Source organism: Epinephelus fuscoguttatus, linkage group LG7, assembly GCF_011397635.1.
Source record: "Epinephelus fuscoguttatus linkage group LG7, E.fuscoguttatus.final_Chr_v1".
Classification (NCBI taxonomy): Eukaryota; Metazoa; Chordata; class Actinopteri; order Perciformes; family Serranidae; genus Epinephelus; species Epinephelus fuscoguttatus.
Genome location: NC_064758.1, coordinates 10,719,874 through 10,739,055, shown reverse-complemented (window position 1 = coordinate 10,739,055; position 19,182 = coordinate 10,719,874). Strand labels below are relative to the sequence as shown.

General features: G+C 40.7%; 1 protein-coding gene across 1 annotated transcript in view; it reads left to right on the top strand.

The window, feature by feature from the left end:
* ctnnbl1 (catenin, beta like 1) overlaps positions 1-17,332 on the top strand; it is a 105,419-nt gene extending 88,087 nt beyond the window's left edge. The window contains exons 14-16 of the mRNA XM_049581821.1: positions 1,313-1,450; positions 2,917-2,989; positions 16,268-17,332. Coding sequence (XP_049437778.1) covers positions 1,313-1,450; positions 2,917-2,989; positions 16,268-16,356 — 300 coding nt within the window. The 3' untranslated portion in view covers positions 16,357-17,332. The remainder of the gene's footprint in view (positions 1-1,312; positions 1,451-2,916; positions 2,990-16,267) is intronic.
* Positions 17,333-19,182: the final 1,850 nt, after the last annotated feature.

Sequence of the window (19,182 nt, the reverse complement as noted above, 5' to 3'; positions counted from 1 at the left end):
TGTCATCAGGGCTTTAAAAATATTTTTTTTCATCCTCCTTTTGACCAAAGACTGAGAGACTGCAATGTAATCCCCACAGGCAACTGTGCACTGTCACTTCATATGCACTTTAAGTAAGTAAATAAAGTTTCTGACAGAATTATGGGAACAATCCCTACAGAAGTCGACCTTTTTGTTTAGAAATAGCCCCGAAATTGCTATCGTCAAACTCATAAGGCTCCATATTAAAAACAGCAATCTTATTGTAATACATGTTTGATTTAAAGTCAACATGACCAAAATAAAACACAAAAGTTGTCTTGGTTTGTCTCTCCGCTGTTCCAACATTCAGTAACTCTGATATAAATAAACCTTTAATTCACCCATTTAGATAGAAAAATATGCTGGCTTTATTGATGCTAAAATTACTGTCTATTTAAATGGAATTTGGTGAGTTTGTCAGCTACTGTTTTTGGGCTGTTTCTGCTTAAACAAATATGATCTTACCCTTTAACAAAAGGGTCAGCATCTGTAGGGATCCTTTCCATAATGTTGTCGGACACCTACTGTAAGAATCTGAATGTGACAGTGGCAAAAACAAGCACTTTTAGTGGACCTAAATTGACAGTACTCAATTACCTGCAGGGATTACATTGCAGCCTGTTTTGCTGCTGCTGGCTGAAGCATTCTCCATTAATACTGGACCAGTTTTAAAAACTGTTGTCCCCATTAGTCACTTGGACACAAAAACATGGGAAAATAGGGTCCAGGCTGAAAAAAAAAGAGACCAAACTTACCCTTTAACTTTCTTGCTCCTGTCAATGCACAGAGGTAAAACTGTGTGACAGCAAAATATTTAACACACTGTCTGTATTTTGTACCACTTCAATGGTTTACACTCCAGACTCCCCTCTCCCCCTCAGGTCTGCTTCTTAATCTCTAATGATGATTAATGTGGGCTGTGTGCTTATTGGCAGCACTGTGTTATTGGCATACTGACAGGGTTGTTAAGATGGATAACTATGCAAGAGAGTGTATGTATGTGTGAGCGTGCGAGACCCAGCAGCGGAGCCCCCACCTTTTTGCAGCTTAGCCGTGAAATCAATTGATTTGTGTCTCTGGTCGATGGAGAAAATGGATTTGTGGAAAACGCTGAAAAACAACACCTAAATTAAACTTAGTCTGTGGTTTTCTTTGTTTGTTGAATTTGTTTTAAGGGTGCAGAGAACAATAGAAAGTAAATTGTGATTTATTCACCTCGTCATGCATAAAAAAATGTTTTCTTTTTATGAGTGTGTTTTACCCTTTTGTCTGTGTGTGTTTGTGTGTGCAGGAGATGGTTCGCCGGGGGGAGATCCTCGATGACAGCATGGAGGATGAGTTCTACCTTCGCCGCCTGGATGCTGGACTATTTGTCCTTCAGTTGATCTGCTATATTATGGTGGAGATCAGCAACTCAGGGATATCACAGGTACACACACAGACACACACACTGACCATTGGTGGTCTGAGGTGGACTCTTCACACATTAATTATTGTTAGGACATCAAATCAGCCGAGCTTTAAAAGCAGGCAGGAGTCAGACGGTTTATTCACTTCAACACAAGTGTGGCTTTTACCAGACTCCACTGATTAATAATCCTATTAATAAAGCTTATTTATAGTGCACTTTTAATACAAGAGAAGTGCTTCACAATAGAAAAGCAACACATTTACACAAAAGCAAAAAGGACAACAAAATTAGACAATAAGAGACAAAATGTGTAAGTGAAGGTAAAAAGAAGACGTCGAAGAAGAAGGACATAAATCAAAAGTTAAACTAAATAAATAGGTTTTAGGTGGTGTCTCAAGTATGTAGAGCATAGTTAACAAAAGCTGCGCTGCCTCTTTTCTTGTGTGTATAATTGTTTGCATTTAAAAACCCAGCAGCAGCAGATCCAAGAGCTCGTAGAGGATTACAAAACAACAGTCTGTGATTTCCAGTTTTCCCAAACCATTAAGAGCTTTAAAAACAAGTTAAAAAATAATTTTAAAATTTATTCTAAAAGTGACTAGGAGCCAGTGGACTGTTGCTAAAAGTGGGGAAATATGCTCTTTTTTCCTTGTGGTGGTCAAAAGTCTAGCAGCACAGTTCTGAATAAGACATTTTCCAATTGACTGTTTCAGAAGGCCAGTAAAAAGGCATCACAATTATCTGATCTATTTAAAATAAAAGCATAAGAATAAGTACATTTTTCAGCATCTTTATAGAGTCCGATAACCCCTTTTACATCAAGTGTGAAGGCTCTAAAAGTTGTTGTGGCACTTCGTTGGGCGCCTCTCAATTATTGTAACTAGGCACTCACTGTGCACGCAGAGAAAACTGGCTGAGAAGGTTCGCCTGCAGAGACATCTCTACGACTCTCCCTTCAAAGACCACATAGACGGTCAAATGGCCTTTAATTGTTGAAAAGAAACAGCCACCGCACTGAGGAAAGAAAAGGCTTTTTGCTGTAGGTTGTGGAAGAACGTGAGAGATCACTGTAAAAGCTAAAAATCCATCTCAAGAAAGGGGCGACCTTGGGGGAAAGATGTAAAAAAGCAGTATGCGCAACCGTTATAATTACAGTACCCAACATATGTAAACTAACAGTTCAGGTGTTTGAGAATCAGCATTGCTAGGAGACTTGTTGTCAACTTATGTGATGTGCTATAGCTTATGAACATTCATACAGTACATCCCTTTCCTTTTAACAAGCCTGGTAATGTTACCTGGTGCTAGCAAGCAATTTGTACCTTAACAACATTCAACATTTGGACCCATCGTGTTTGTATTTCACTCACAATGACATAATGTTGACCAAATACTGACACAAACAAACACCAAAGGCGATTTCTTAGTAAAAATGAATTGTAATTTTACGGTACGTTCCTGATCTTCTCTTTCTCTGTGTTTAGCTGCAGCAGAGGGTCCATCAAATTCTCAACCTGAGAGGAGGCTCTGTCAAAGTAGTGCGCCACATCATGAGAGGTAAGTCACTTTATTTTCTTTAATATAGACATTTCTTAATTATAATCAAGGTCTAATGATAAACCCATGCACTGCTATGTTTCCAGTATAATAACATATTTGAGCCATGCTGCTTTCAGTGTCTATTTTTAGTAGAAAACACAATTTCCACACTCTGATAAATTAATTTAAATCAGTTCTACTTTGCTCTGCTTTGTCTGTGCTCCTCTGCTGTTATTGCAGCACTTCTTGCAGATGTTTCACAACAAGAGATGATACCTCTTCACACTGCTGGGGGTTTTTTAATGTTAAACATATGGAGGAGTTGTGAACAAATTAATATGATTTATTATTAAATTATGATAAAAAAAAATAAAATAAAAAAAATAAACGTATATAAGAGGGTGAAAAATAAAGGCATGTGGCTGGAAGCTTTTATCCAGAATGACTTACAATAAGTGTATTCAGCTGTGTGGATACAACCCAAACATTCCAAGACTCATGGGACTACATCAACTTAATTAAATGCTGAACTGCCTCAAATGCTCCACAAAGGCTTGTCTTTAGTTCAAGCATGTTATTCTAACATGTGACATAAAGAAGTCTTCTTATATGCAGTTTATGTTAACATACATCACAACTTGTATTTTACTCAGCTATTTTACCTACATTTAAGTTGAATGTATGAATGAACTAGGTATGGTTTGACCCCATTGACAAACCTAAGTGGGAGTGTCTGAGTAAAACTATAAGTCCTTATCAGATGTACAGGTCTACATCCTGCATTTCCAAGTGAAAATGAATAAAATAAGAAAACATATTTTTACAAGGCATAAAAACACATTATACCTAAGGTAGCCGCACCAAAAACAATTCACATCACTTTAGGAGAAACATTTTATTGACGGTTGTTTTTAAATCCTGGTTCCGAGTGCTTTGCAGCCTGGCGAGGAAGCAACATTTCAGGGGGGGAATGTTGGTATAATCACTACTCTTTGGCTGTGGTTGTTGTTTGATAGTAAGCCCATGCTGTTTGCCTGCCAAAGTGGTTGTGATGGAATGTAATGAAATACTATGAATAATGTCATTCTTCCTTATTCTTTTAGACACAAAGGGAAAAGGCCCAGGCAAACCTTGGAACTGTGGTGTCTGTGTTTTTACATTATCCCAGCCACTGTTTTGTGCATGTTTCTGTCCAGTACATCCCTAAAAGCATACATGTGCTCACTTACACAAATAAACAGTGCTGTTCACACACTTGTAGTTATTAGGAGACCTACTAGAGCAGAGGGACAGGGGAGCATATAGGTAATAATTAGGGCTATCAAACCATTTCTGCTTTCACAATTAAATGCTGAATTTTAATAGTTATTTGCAGTTAATCACATTTATAATTGCATGTTTAAAATTCCAATATTTTGCATTTCAAAACAGTCAAAAGGTGAAGCAAGTCTTACCAGACTGTCTTCAGTGGGAATCAAATGAATACAAAAAGATTTACTTACTATTTTTTTTTTTTTTTTTTACTATGATCTTGACTTTTAGATTTCTTTCTTTCAAATCAGTGCTGCACTGCTCCAACATTGTGGTCTTGAAACCATGACTTAGAGGTAGACAACTTCAGTAAAGCATATGACTGGTCACAACATGTCGACCTGAGGATGACCCCTTAAGACACAATATACTTATGCAGTGTTGTGTCTGTGGTGGTGGGGTTTCTGCGAAGTGCTGTAAAGTTAAATTTATTCAAAACTCACAAACTCACGTCCTTAAACATGACGTAATAAAGACAATTTCAAACACAAGTACACAAAGTGGCTTCATTATATCGCACAAGATTCACAGACAAAACACTTTTCTCTTTTGCTGGACACATTTTCCCCACAATTCCAACATGCTAATGTTTTTAGCACAAGCCTATGGCGTTTCACATTACCTAAATTAGCCTGGCAGCTAGCAGAATTTTCAACTACTCATATTAAGCCAGGAACAACAGCAACATTTAACAGAGATAATGTTACAAAATTCACTTCAGTTGCAACTCACAAATTTCACAGACAAATTTATTGTCTTCTATTAGACACGTTTTCCATACAAATACAACATGCTAACGTTATTAGCATAAGCATATGACATGTCACATTCCGTAAATAAGCCTAGCAGCCTGTGAGGTTTTCCTCTAAAGCCAGGAAAAATCACACGCTGGACTTGAAGTGCAGATCTGCAGTTGCCACAAATTAGCATGTGCTGTAATTAACTTCTTCACAGGTCTGTGGCGATTCGCACACTCCAAAATAGTGCTTTGCCGGTGCTGTATTGAAATGTGTTCACCCATCAAACAGTGTTTCCTCCCCTCCCTCTTGATATATAGCCCCACCCCACCCCCCCTCGGTGGTTAGGGTAAGCGCTAAGGGTTTAGCTGGAGGGGAAAGACGTGTCGACAGGGAAACAGTCTGCAGCCCAACAGCTTTGGTGATGCATTTTGATTCCATTTGACACAAGATGCATTTTACTTTTGACTCGTCAACTGAGCAGTCTTGGAGTTTTTTAAAGTGCAAGAAGCCATTTAAAAGCACAGTGGTGTCTTATTTTATATTCACTGTAGCAGCAGAAAGCTGCTATGGCGGCTTGACTACGAGTCAGGGTGCCTCGAAGAGACAAAATAGCAGCATGTTATTATTGCGGTTTTAAAAACAATAACACAGACATTATGTATGGGCCTTAACTGCATCACAATTAACGTGTTAACGCTGACAGCCTTTCGGATGGTCATAAGATATAAAATGCAGGTGAAAAACTAATTAACAATTAAAGTTATGACAGCAGTAAATAACAGAAAAATCCAGCATCAGAAATATCCACGTAGGAATGTATATGTACAAGTGTTTATTGCCTTTCACATTACCTGTGTACAGATGGTAAAACAATATGCAGAAATGCATCCCGGCGTGTAAATATGCATTGTAATCTAATCATATTGACATTGTGAGAGGAGTGGAGGCTGCCTGCCCGCCTGTCTATCTGTCATTCATCCTTTATTTTCCCCGTCCCAAAGATTTTCTGTCCTGCCGTATTTGTTTTCTGCTTGGTTTTCAAAGACCTAGCAGGTGTGTTATTTTCCTCCCGGTGCGACATCCATCCTTTCTGTATCATTGTCGGATAAAGCTCGAGGACGAGTCTCCGTTCACACACCCTCTGGCTCTCTGTGGCATGTAGCACTGTAGATAGAGCCATCCGTCACGCATGGCGCTGCCAGCAAGTGTGGCAATTCTCCAGTCACTGTGTGTGTGTGTGGGAATGTGAAATGTGTTAGTGTGTTACTTTTGTTTTCATCTGTATATTTGCATACACGTGTGCCTGGCTTGTCAAGGTAGTTTCAACAGTACATTTTTGCTTACTAACATTTTTTTTTTGTTCTGGTGTGCACATCATGTTTGCCTTTAGCACGTCTACATATTTATGTTTGCAAACATGTCCTTGCTTGCTTGCGTGTGCATATGTTTTGCATTTAACATATCTTCGCCTGCACAGGTGTGTATGTTCAGTTTTCCTTTGTGGTTCACCTTGCATATTTTATTCATGTGTACCCTTGCATGTGTATATTTAGATGCAACACTTTATACATATTCATTTGCATGTTGTGTGTACTTGTCCTTGCATGATCTTGACGTGACTTATTTATTTATTTATTTATTTATTTGTCATAAATTGCGGTCATGTGTATTTTTATGAGGTGTTTGAGTGTGTGTGTACATCTACGCTGTGTTATGCTGTTACGCCTCTGCATCTGTCCATCATAGCGTGTGTGTGGTTCGTAGTGCGTGCCCTCACCCTTTCCATTAGGCCACACTGTGGAGCCCTCTCCCATTTCAAGTGCCCTACCCGGTCAGTGTGAAACTGCATAAAAAGGTTAAGCACATGCATAGTGTGTCGCCAGCTCTGCCATCTTGACCTTAATGGCTTTAGCTCACTGAATAAGAAGCAGCTATGCAGGAAGGAAGGCTTAGCACACTGGAAGTGAGAACACTGATTTCACTAATGTTGTGAAAACCTGCTGTGAGGTGTTCCTCCTCAGAAACTAAAGCTAGGTTAGATTATTTTTTCAGGTGTGAAGTAACACTGTGTCCTAACAGAAAACTAGTGTCTGACTACTGTGTAACATCAAAGCTCTCTGTCCACACTGAATCTGTTAAATATACACTCAGGATCAGACTAGAAACATGCTCATGTAAAGATGGGTGAGTAGCCTAGTTGCTGTCTTCGTTCCTATGTTTGTAATGTTTTAAAACAGAAAACACAAGTTTTATGTTCTGATATTTACTGGAAATGGCATACAATATAGCAAACAGCAAGTAGCCTTATTAGCGACTGTCATTTAGCTTACCAGAAAGGTTCAGCTCCCCAGTGATCTCCCTCAAGCCAGTCTCCACCTTATTTAGGTTTTTGTAATGAAATGAGGAGGTATCCTATATGGAATTCCTCCTTTTAACTGTACGAATCAGCTGTTTCCTGTCCATTGCAATGCTTTCAAAGCAAATGACAGGAAATGGAAACACAGCATGTTATGAAAATTCAGCTCAAAACAGAGCTTGCAGCCAGTGACATGTCTTCTTTTGTCGGCTTTACGTACATGTTGGTGCAGTTTCAGTTTTCTTGAGAGACTAACGCCAGGACCACATTGCCAACGAACTGCTGGGAAGCGCAGCGCACCGAAATTCTCGTGCGAGCCCGTTCACATCAGACGCGCATTTCTCCACGCCAGTCGACAAGCCCTTCTGCTCCCAGCTGTTGTCTCCCTCACATTTGGGGCTGTTTTTCCATCATGGGTATCTCTCTCTGTTTGTGTCTGTGTGCCCCAACCCCCACCCCCTATAGCTGGCCCACACTCGGGCCGTTTATACGACAACAATTTCAGTAAAAAACGGAAAAGTCTGTCCTTTGCGTTTTAAAAAACTTCTGCGTTTATATGACGACGTTATTGAAACGATCCCCGTTCACACGGAGCCGCAAAATCTACTGGAAACGCTGTAGTATGCACACCAGGCCAATGGGTGGCAGTGTAAATTTGCAAAGCAACACCACGGCATGACGCCATGCACCTGTGCTGAAGCGCCTTCCTCTACGACGCCGTGATTACAAACCCAAACAAAAAAGACACAATGGCGAAAGCATGCACAGATAACTTTGTCTGGATGGACGATGAGGTGGAGTTGCTACAGTAACAGATCTACACTTCACTTCAAATCAGCAGGGTGAGCAGCACAAACAGAGCTCAGGATTGTTGTTGTGACGATCGGCATGCCTAGTGACTGGAACCGTAATGCGCATGTGCGAAAAGTGCGTTTCCAGAGGAACTGTATATTGCAAGTTTACATGACAACGGAGACGGTACCATTTCCAAAACGTTGCACTCTGGAACCCGTTTTCAAATCGTTGCGTTTTCAGGCAGCCAAAACGCCGCTGTCGTGTAAACGATCGGCCAAAACGCAACGTTTACCGTTTTCAGTTGAAGTCGTTGTCGTCTAAACGGGGCCTCTCTCTCTCTCTCTCTCTCTCTCTCTCTCTCTCTCTCTCTCTCTCTCTCTCTCTCTCTCTCTCTCTCTCTCTCTCTCTCTTTCGTGTGTGTGTGTCTCTGTCTGTTAGTGGGTGTGAGTGTGTGTGTGTGTGTGTGTTCATCTCTCTCGCGCTCTGTTTAGATACCACTGACTAATATGTATAGCCTATATTCCTGCCCGGCTTGACACATTCGCTCGCGGCTCGCAGAGAAAATAGACCAGACGCCGAAACAATCGCTGCAGCACCAGCCGTGGAGCTGCGCGGCGCGGCCGGTGTGGATGACACAATCGGTTAACATGGGCGCAACACATGCACATTTAGTAAACAGTGTTTACCGCCCATCCTCCCTCCCCGCTCTACTGAAATTTAATCTCCTTTATGTTGCCAACACCTGCCTGGACTCAGCAGCAAATTGCGCACAGCCTGATACTAGTGGTTCTGTTAACTCCCTATAAACACGTTAATATAATATTATATTAATCACATTGTCATATTGCTTATTACTAATGCAATATGAGTTGAATTTAATGCTGTGATGCCATCAGCACACGTTTCTGATGCATGGTACTTTTTATTTGTCAAAACTTCTCATAATGACAAATGCCGGTTCAGTCGGTTGCCAAACAGTATCTCGAATTGACCCAACTCTAAATCTATATGACATGAATAGGATTCAAGGACATTCTGGTGGACATGTTTCAGTCCACAGCTCTGGGCAACACCACAACAACTTGTATAGGGATTTTCAAGAGTGACAAGCTAGTTTCTCCTTTGCCTTAGGGTCAGGTTATGCTTGATCAGAACTAGTTTGTACAACATGTTGCCTCAACTCATTGGAAGAAAAGTGTTTATAGTTGTTTTAAATGGCCACACTGGAAGGTGAAGTGAGAAGCAGGCTGTCATAGAGAGAGGAGAGACGTGACATCATTTAAATACAGGGATAACAGCACACATTTTCAGACAGTCTCTCTTGGAAGACATTCATAGTGTTGCTCTCGATTATTCACATGAAAAGAGAGCCTGCAAGAGAAGTTCAAAGCCTGGCTCCGTTCTCACCTCTGCACAGCTGTCCAGGCAGTGCGTGAAGTGGGTGTGAATGTCAGATTGTCGGTTTTGGAAAGTTACAGAAATTGTCGTTCCCCCCTAGTTCCAACATCAAAAAGCGTGTGGGGGGAAGGGGGTTTCTGAAGCTTTTCAATCACCCGACATGCACTTCTGATGAAGCATATTTGCGCCTTTACCCTCAGAGTATTTTGGTTTCGTGGGCCAGTCACAGTGCTTTGGGATTCCTAATTTGGGCAGTGGACCTGTATTGGAGTACTGTATGTATCCTTCAGACACTTCAGACACTATTGAAGTATCCACTGCCCCCTCTGGTGCTCAAAATCTTGGCATATAGATGATGTTACAAAACATTAAGGGAAGGTTGTAGTTATTTAATCTTTTTCTAACCAATGAAAAGACAAGAAAAACAGCTTCCGTGCCAAAGAACTCCACTGTTGTCCAGAAACTATTGAAAAGCCACATTGATGTGGGATATGTAATTTGACAAAATTGGCAAAATGGTATTAAGATAGATCAGGGTCTGAGCATGTGCAGTGGCATCTGCCCAGCATAGACTTACTCTCTAAAAACGCAGTAATAATAATCAAGTCATGCAAATGCAGAAGCAGGGCTTTTTTATTGAATAGTTACACCTGCAGTACGGGTTTATTGGTCTTTCACGATAGTTACGTTATCGACTAATACGATACAATATATGGACATGACCGCAATCATTTTGCTGACCTCAATATTGTGTTTGGGCGCTACAGTTCTTCCATTTTTTCCTCTCCTGTCCCCTCTCCTACTCATGCAAAGAAAAATAAAACAACACTTCAAAGATGATACAGCATAGCTTACCGGTAGCCTTGAGCTGCACTTTTGGAGTGGAAGGGAACAGTCCTGATAATCATTAGCTTGGCAACCCCTAGCAACAATCCGAAAAGTCCGTCTTTGTACTTTTACCCTCCAACAAGTTCCTCCACTCCATAAATCAACCAGCAAACCGCTCAGCTCCCAGGCCGTCCGTCCCCGGGAGCTGACTGCAACACACCAGCCAGATTATGGAGGTAACTGCAGTGTTGTCAGAGCTTTGCTAAGCTTATCCGTGAGCCTGTGTATGCGTATACGTATTATTATGTGTCGTGGATGATCTGATCTTAAGTGGACAGCTCTATGTCTGTTTGTTCACACCAGGCACTAGAATACGTCTCCACATGCTTCTTGAGTGATCAGATGTCATTTTCCCGCATTATATGCAAATAAACACGTGAATCATTTCTGCCTGCATTGACCAAATGTGGTTTTGTCTTTACCCATTTGTAGCGCTATATGTTCCCCTACAGCCTTTACTATGTAAAGGGAGTAAAATTTTATTTTATGTTTATTTTATTTCCGTATTTAATTGTAGGGATGTGCGCATTGTATTGACAGCTCTTCCCTTCCACTCTCTCCCATTCTCTCTGAGAGAGAGAAACTGCACCAGCAAAAGTTTTTTTTAATCCGGTGGGACGTCAGAAAAGGAAGGATATCAGCTAAGTAGTCGGTTGTTCAGTGTGGCCCAGGACACATTAACGTTCACACTGCTTAAAGAATGTGGCCATACGTAGCCCAAACCAACTCAGCAAGTGGTTTGAGTGATCAGATCACATCATGTCTTGGTGGTTGTTGACTTTTATTTTAAAACTGTCCACATGTGATCAAATCACCTGAGAGGCATGTTGATACCAGGTATAAACAGGCTATGTTAGTCACAAAAGGAGTCACTTGGTTTTGTTTTTGTTGGCCAAATTTTGTATTCTTGAACTGAGTCATTTAGGGCTACTATAAGGTACTATAACTTTATACATTCTTTCTGGTATATATTAAGAGTTGTTAATTACTTTTAAGAAATATATTAAACATTATTCCTGTTCCAAGATCTAGATTTTTCACAGAACAGCTCTGCAGATGGCTGACTAAATGGAGCCTTACAGATCAGCTGGATCTTTCTCAAGGTGTACTTTTGATGGTCATATTTTAGAGATCTCTTTGCAGTATTCATTATATTAGACCTTGCACCTTCCTATTTGCCTCTTCATTGAAGCTTCACATAGTAACAGATTTGAAAACAGAACACGAAAGGCTTCAATTTGGTTTTTGTTAATCAACTGGTTCGTGTCAGTGCCACTCTACATGGCGACTGACGCTCATAAAAGTATTATTGTGGTTACACTGTCACACCACAGGTGTGCCAGCTGGATCAGACCAGTTTCAGACTGGTATAACGGTGTTTTGAACGAGTGGTGGTGTCCCAGCTGCAGCTGTAATCACACTATAAGTCCTCCAGTGTGTCCCTATCCTTGGCTGCTGCTGCAGAGACTGCTCCTGGAAATGATTCTCCTTGTACTCATGGCAGATCAGTCCCAGTCACTGACCTGAGTAATGGCGATGCTCAGTACTGTATTGTCCTCTGCCGCGTTGCCGTGGTGACAGAAGGAGAGAGTAGCAGCATGCCAAAGAAAAGGTTCTGCAGAGAGTTGAAGAGTCACAGAATCTCTGACCTTTCTGTCTGTGTGGCTGACTGCACCACCATTTAGAGACGTGGAGACACACACACACACACACACACACACACACACACACACACACACACAGGCACAATGACAGGCTGGCAATGAAAGGGGCTGTAGATTTTCGTGTTATTGTTGAGTTGCTCTCTGCGTGTCCCCTTACCTGCTTTTCTCAGTCAACCCTAAAATTCTGCCATTTTTTACTTCAGTAACATCCCACACTTGTGTGGATCAAATGCAAATCCCTGTCACTGCCATTCAAGGCTGCTGTGGAAGGCACATATCTCCCACACCCCAAAGCTCCAGATAGCTGTCCAGCCTTACACTTTTATAACTTTACTCCCAACTTTATGGTCTTTCGTAGTCCAACTCTCCTCAGAATACCCAATGATGGGGTGACCTCCATACTCCAGAGTGGACGATTGTCATGCTGTGTGTCTGACTTGAACTGAAAATGCGTCTCTCAAGAAACTGTTCACGTACTGTACTGGTCAACCTACCTTCTGACTCTGCTGATATCTGATGCTTCTCTCAAATTAAATATATACCTGCCTGATTTATTTCTTCACTCCTCTATTGTGCAGTGGTGAAAAGTAACTTAGTGAACCCGAACTCACTATTTAAAAGTCATTTAGTAATACAGACCAACTAACAGAGGCAGCTGTACACAGCAGCTCCCGTGTTCTGCAAGGTAAAATGGTGATAATATTTTTGTCAGTGGAGTCTGGCTTTGAAGACCACATAGATCAGAACTTCAGTTCCAAGTCAGAAAGGGCTGTCTGATGGCAATATTCTAAATTTAGATGGGCATTTTTTATGTGGCTAAAATACGTTTTGCTGTGTACAGACATTGTATTGTATGCCATATTTTGACTATAGAAGTACCTTAAACAACCCCACTTCAAATGATCCTAAGTATTGCTTTAAGGAAAGTGCCTGCATACTTCAGGTCTGGATTTAGATGCTACATCACAGCCCATTTGCCAGAATAAAATGTTGGCATTGTTGTTGGCAGCATACGACTGTTCGAGACCAGCAAAAGCGGGTATTTTTGAGCTACTGTACATGTTGGGATATTTCAAGCCATCTTTGTTGCAACAAAAGTGGGTGTTTTTAAACAAGAGTTTGGGACATTTCCAGCCATGTTAGTAGCAACAAAAGCAGGTATTTTTTAACAGGAGTTAGGGACATTTCCAGCTGTGTTTGTAGCAACAAAAGAAGGTATTTTTAAAGGGGCTCAGGGCATTTTCAGCCACATATGTAGCTACCAAACTGGGTATTTTAAGCCAAGCATGATCTTGTCCGAACCCTGATCCTGTGCGTTTGTGCCAAAAGTTAGCCATTTAAAACACAAAAAAATATAAATTTGAAGCATGAAGTTTCAACAAATTTGCTACGTATAAACATACAAATATTGCAGAAACATACAATATCACATTTATTATGGCGATTGGGTTAAACATTAGGGTATTATTGCTCTAAATTCCCAATATTTAACTCTGGGGGAAATGTTGGTTTAAGAATACAACCTTGTTATCACCTGAGTAACTCAATGGACTATTCTGGTTCATTAAAAGGGGGGTCTTTTTCATAGTTTTGGCCATCATTCCTATTGTTATTGTACTTGTTGTGATCAGTTAATGGGGTGATGCAGCTAAAAGCAATCAAATGATCAGGCAGGTTTTAAACAAATCTTTAGGTTACCCAAATGTATTCAGTAAAGAAATTAAATGAAGTCAACCTTTAAAAGTATGTTCCACTTCTCCCTACTCAGATGGCCTGTTGCATATCAACGCTTATCATTTTTCTGTGTATACCATACGGATGCCCTCACTTTTGGTTTCACCTCCAGATGAACTAGTCTAGATAATCAGGCTACACTGGTGGCTTGGTTACAACCTGTTTGACCAGTCATCTCAGTGCACATTTCTTGACTAGTCTTAATTTGTGTTAGTGCCATGTTCCAACATCTCTGCAATACCATCAGTGTGTACGGTGATAGCATGCCATATAAATGATGACCAAAACTACAGAAATAAGACTTTAGTTGTAATAACCTAGAAATGTGTTCTTCCAGCACTTGTATAGACAAGTAGTGTTCTTCCACAATACCTCTGAGGTCTCTCTGCAGTCCCATTATGTCTGTCACTATCCTTTATGTACTATCTAATAACATAAAAACAACCCTCCCCCCTCAAAAAACAAAATCTCCTCAGTGTCTTTGACAGCCATGTATCGTCCTCGTAAACCCTGCGGGCTCTTGTCAGGAAAGCCCCCTTCATTCTCTTCTCACTGCAGTGTCTCCCAGAGAAAACTAGTCTTTTTCATCTTTCCGTCTCGACATCCCTGGGTTTAATGTGTAATCCCTGCCTCAGAGGCTGGCTGAGAGACAGAGCGAATGCCTGGACTCCACCGGGGCTGCGGCAGCTGCAGCTTTCTCTTTCTGCACATTAGACTCACAAATCGACCGTCGGACGGTCTCGAAGGCCTTGTGTGGGAGGCAGATGCACAAAATGAAGAAAACAGTCAGATGCTCAGAATCACACAATGAAGTACGAGCACTGCACGGTACACCTGGACTGGCTACTGTTCAGAGCCAGAGGACACAGCAGATTTCAGTACAGCTGATGTCCTGGGACCGCTCATGGTCTATAAGCACATTTTCAAAGGAAAGATCTTGTAATATGACTTTTTGTTACAAAGTGATGGACAGACTCAAAACTGTTTAGACTACTGTGAAAGGCTGTTTAATAAAGGTAGCTCCTTAATGCACTGTGTCTCTCAGCTTTGTCCTTTTAATACAAAGCTTCATTTCATTGTTCATTCATAAGTGAGTACAATGAGATCTACTGGAAAGGGTTCACTCTTCCCTAAAGTTACATCTCTTGACTTCCTCTTTCAAAGTATGCATTTTAAATGGGGGAAGGAGAGATCTTTGACCGGGTTTACAACTAAGGAACCAGTGAACCAGGAAAAGAGGGCAACTGCACCAGGGCCCCAGACCATCAGGTTCACTGCGTGGCAATTAGTTTGCGGTCATTTAAAGGTCTAGTGCAGGGGTCTTCAACATTTTCAGGCGAAGAACAACTTTGCTCAAGGAGAGATGGAGCAGGGACCCCCTAGTACATATTTCGTATAACACTGAGTTGCACTTGATATAATTCCCTGAATATTTTCAAGTCAGGTCTTCAGGTCTTTCGTTTTCACGTGCCTGTAGCTGCTAAATCAGCATCAGATGTAGCATGGCTAGATGTGTTAGCTCTACCCCTCACTGATGGTTTCTGAATTGGATGGTATGTCAGATCTCTTGATCGATAAAGATATGAACCAACCCATTGTGGCTCACAAGAATGTTTGTACACTTGATATCCTGGTAATAATGCAGCTAAATGGCCAATATGTGGAGAATAAAAGGTGCCACAAAGTGATTTAGTGTTAGCTCACGATTGCACAAGGCAGCATGGGTAACAGTTAGCCTGTCATTAATGTTGTGTACAGTGAATTAAATAGGTTTTATGAAAAGGTCAATTTAACTTCACTATTAATGTCAGATTCGTGTAAATGTGTATTTTCAGACACATTTTATGTTTCAAAAAACTGGCAGCACAGTGGTGCAGTGGTTGACATTGTTTCCTCACAGCAAGAGGATTTACAAAGTGCTTAACAATGAAAGGAACACATTAGAATAAGAGTTGTTCTGATATACAAAGTTTGAGTCCATTTTCAAGCAAAAAAGCCAAATATTTGCTGGTTTCAGTGTCAATGTGTGACAGTATGCTGCTTTTGTGTGTTTTATTTTATTGTAAACTGAATATAATTTACACAGTTTTGGTGGTCAGGCTCTATGTTGTGATTTAAATTCTTCTTCACTTCTACATAACCTGTGCCCTCAGGAATTATGCGAGAACACAAAGGGCCTCATCTTTTACTCCTTATGTTTTGTGATGGAGTAACTTTAGCTCATACCCAGAGACATTCATAAAACTTTTATTATTTTCAAACTCACATTTATCTTCCATATAGTGATTCGAGTTGATCTTAGTCAGCCAGTTTCTGGCTCCAAACATGTTCTCTATAACCTCAGAAGTCAAACAGTCACGCCCGTGCTGTCAAGTTAACTAATCCTCTGACTCTTATTTGTCTTTGGCAGAGTACGCTGAGAGCATCGGGGATGGGAAGAGTGACGAGTTCAAAGAAGCCGAGCGGAAGAGGATCATGGACCTTGTAGACAACTTCTAATCTCACTTTCTCACACACACACACACACACACACACACACACACACACACACAGAGTCACATTACACACACACACACACACACACACACACAGAGTCACATTACACACACACACTGAACATCAAACACAAACAATATGTTCCTACACATTCAGACCCATCTGACCTGAGCTGGGACTGATGGTGACCTTGAGCCAGTATACGAACCAAAAGGCAGTGGTGTGTTTTTCTGTAGCTAAAGTCACTAGCTATGTTTACATGCACAGCAACACTGTGATTACTAGTCTGCTAAAAGCTGGACCAGACTTATGTTCAAAGAAATATAATTTTTCAAATAACCTGATAACTGCAGGAATGAGTCCCCTATTTTCACGTTTTGTTCTATGACATGAATTTCAGTAAATACCCAACTGTGAATTTGAAGCTTTCTGTGGCATAAAAAAGGCGGTTGCTAATGAGTGGCTAAATGAGAAGTCATGTGACCATTTAGCCTTCAAAAATCACAAAAGTGGTGTTTATTTTGCTGAACAAAATGTGTAAGTATCATAAACTTTTGTTGGCCACAAGTTTAGTTTGTGCCATAATTTAAAATCCAATTTAAAAATCCCATAAGCTTTTTGACGAGGGAACCAGGGCGACGCTAACTGCAGCGCTGTCCTACACAGAAAGGTCATCCTTGCACCACTTAATTAATTAATCAAATTCATCTCGTAAACAGTCTTTATGTGCTAGAGAAATGGTCCACATGAAATTTTGCTGTGCATGTAAAGCTGCTCACTGTACATGTAGAAACAGTAGCAGAATATTGTAGCTTGATGGAAACACAGCAAAAACAAGGTGTACCTGGAGCTATGGACAGACTCTGCACAGATCTGCAAACTTAATATCTATCCCTCGGCTCTCCCACTTTACCTGGTTTGTTTGTTTGTTTTGGATTTGCGTGTAAAATATTTTCTAATAAAACATTTGGTAATAAAATCCTGATTGCATGTTTGGTTTGTTTGATTAATGTCACGGTTTAGCGAGCGAGATTGGCACAGCTTGTTGATAACCGTCTGTGCACATGAATCTCATTATGCCTTCGCTTGGTTACTGTTGCACAGAGGCACAGATGGAGACAACAAACCTATATCTGCAGCTTCCTTTGCAGAGAGAGAAAGAGAGAGAGAGAGACAGAATCGTTGCAGAAAGCCAGACCTGCTTCTTCTTTATTTGTCTGAACCCACCCACTGCTGGATCTCAGCAGCCTCCCGGAGCTCTCAGCCCACTGCTGTTTTTTCTTTGTGATGCTGTTCACACACATCAGTGTGGAGGTGTATTATGGTTGAGCTGTACACACAAACAAACCTACTGTATTATTCTCCCTGTCTATGCACCATACTTCACTGTTGCAGTCTTTATGCTTAGGAGTAAGAAAAAAAAAACATTCCCAATCACTCATGCATTTTGAGTGTGAGAGAGAAGTGCAGAGCTGACCCACTTAAACTCACTGACCCACTATTTTTAGACTGATATAGATCTTTATGTCATTTTCAGTGTCAGGCAAATTGTACATTAGGGACAAAACTGTTTCTAAATATATATTAAATGACTTGTTTTTTATCAGCCAGCTTCCACATCAAGATAAGACTCATCCGCTGCTATTGTAAGTACGCAGCCGCTGGTGCAGCACTCTGATAGTTGTCTAGAAGGGAAAGGAAATGGCTGTTTGCTGAGGCTTGACAATATGATTAATTATTTATATTGCAATAAATTGTAACATTTGTCTTGGTAGAGCTAAAGGCTCAGTTTTATGTTTGTAATATGACCAGTTAAAGACTACTGCAATAGCCTTTAGGCCAAGCATTAACCTCTGTGGCTGAAAAATGAGGCCAACATGGAAGTGCAAAAATGCAGTTCCTTAAATGACCACTTGAGGCTGGCCCCAAGAGCAAGTCAATCTCCATAGACCCTCATGTTAAAATGTCCACATTCAAAGCCCAAATGAACGTGTTAGCCTGGTACAAAAAAGAGTTTTGGTCTCTATGGCGTCACGACAACTATAGGAGGGGTGACTTTTTATACCACTCACCCGTTAACATTTTAGGCTTATAGTTAAAAAAAATTACGGCAGGGTGCTTTGAGTGACAGGCTGTCTGCTGCTGACAGTGTCCACAGCTTCTCAGTCAGATCCTCTCCTCCGCAACTCCAGCCTCTCGCCCAAATATGGTCACCCCTTGCTCCAAAAAACCAAGATGGCGACTGCCAAAATGCCCAACTTGAGGCTTTTAAACAGGAGTCCACAAACCAATGGGTGACATCACACTAGCTACATCCATTATTTTTGGTCTGTGCTTTAGGTTGATTTGTTGGTTGAACATCTGATTAGATGTCACTGATTGTTAAACTGTAGCAATTATCAGTGTAATTCTAGGTGATTCATTTCAAGAATTCAGTTAGTGTATTGCATTAACATAGTTCTAATTAGTTCATTTTAGTTAATTTAGCTGAATAAACAGTCAAGTTCAGCATTTAAACCATCATGAATAAGAAATCCCCACGCTCCAAAACAACTGAGCAAACTGCAGCTGATGAAGACTGTTTGATACTGTCAAACCCTCCAGAATGAGCGAGAGGACTTTGATTATTTTGTCAACTGCAGTTTCCAAAGTCAAGAATGGACTTTGAAGCTAATAAAATTTAGATCAGAAAGAGTTTCACAGTCTTAATAGTCCAATTCATTTGGTTTATCAGCTGCATTGTTGGCAAACTTAGTGTTTTTGCTTAAGTTGAGCAGCCCAGATTTGGTCTCACATCACAAAAAGTCCTGTCAACATTTTGACGAGAAG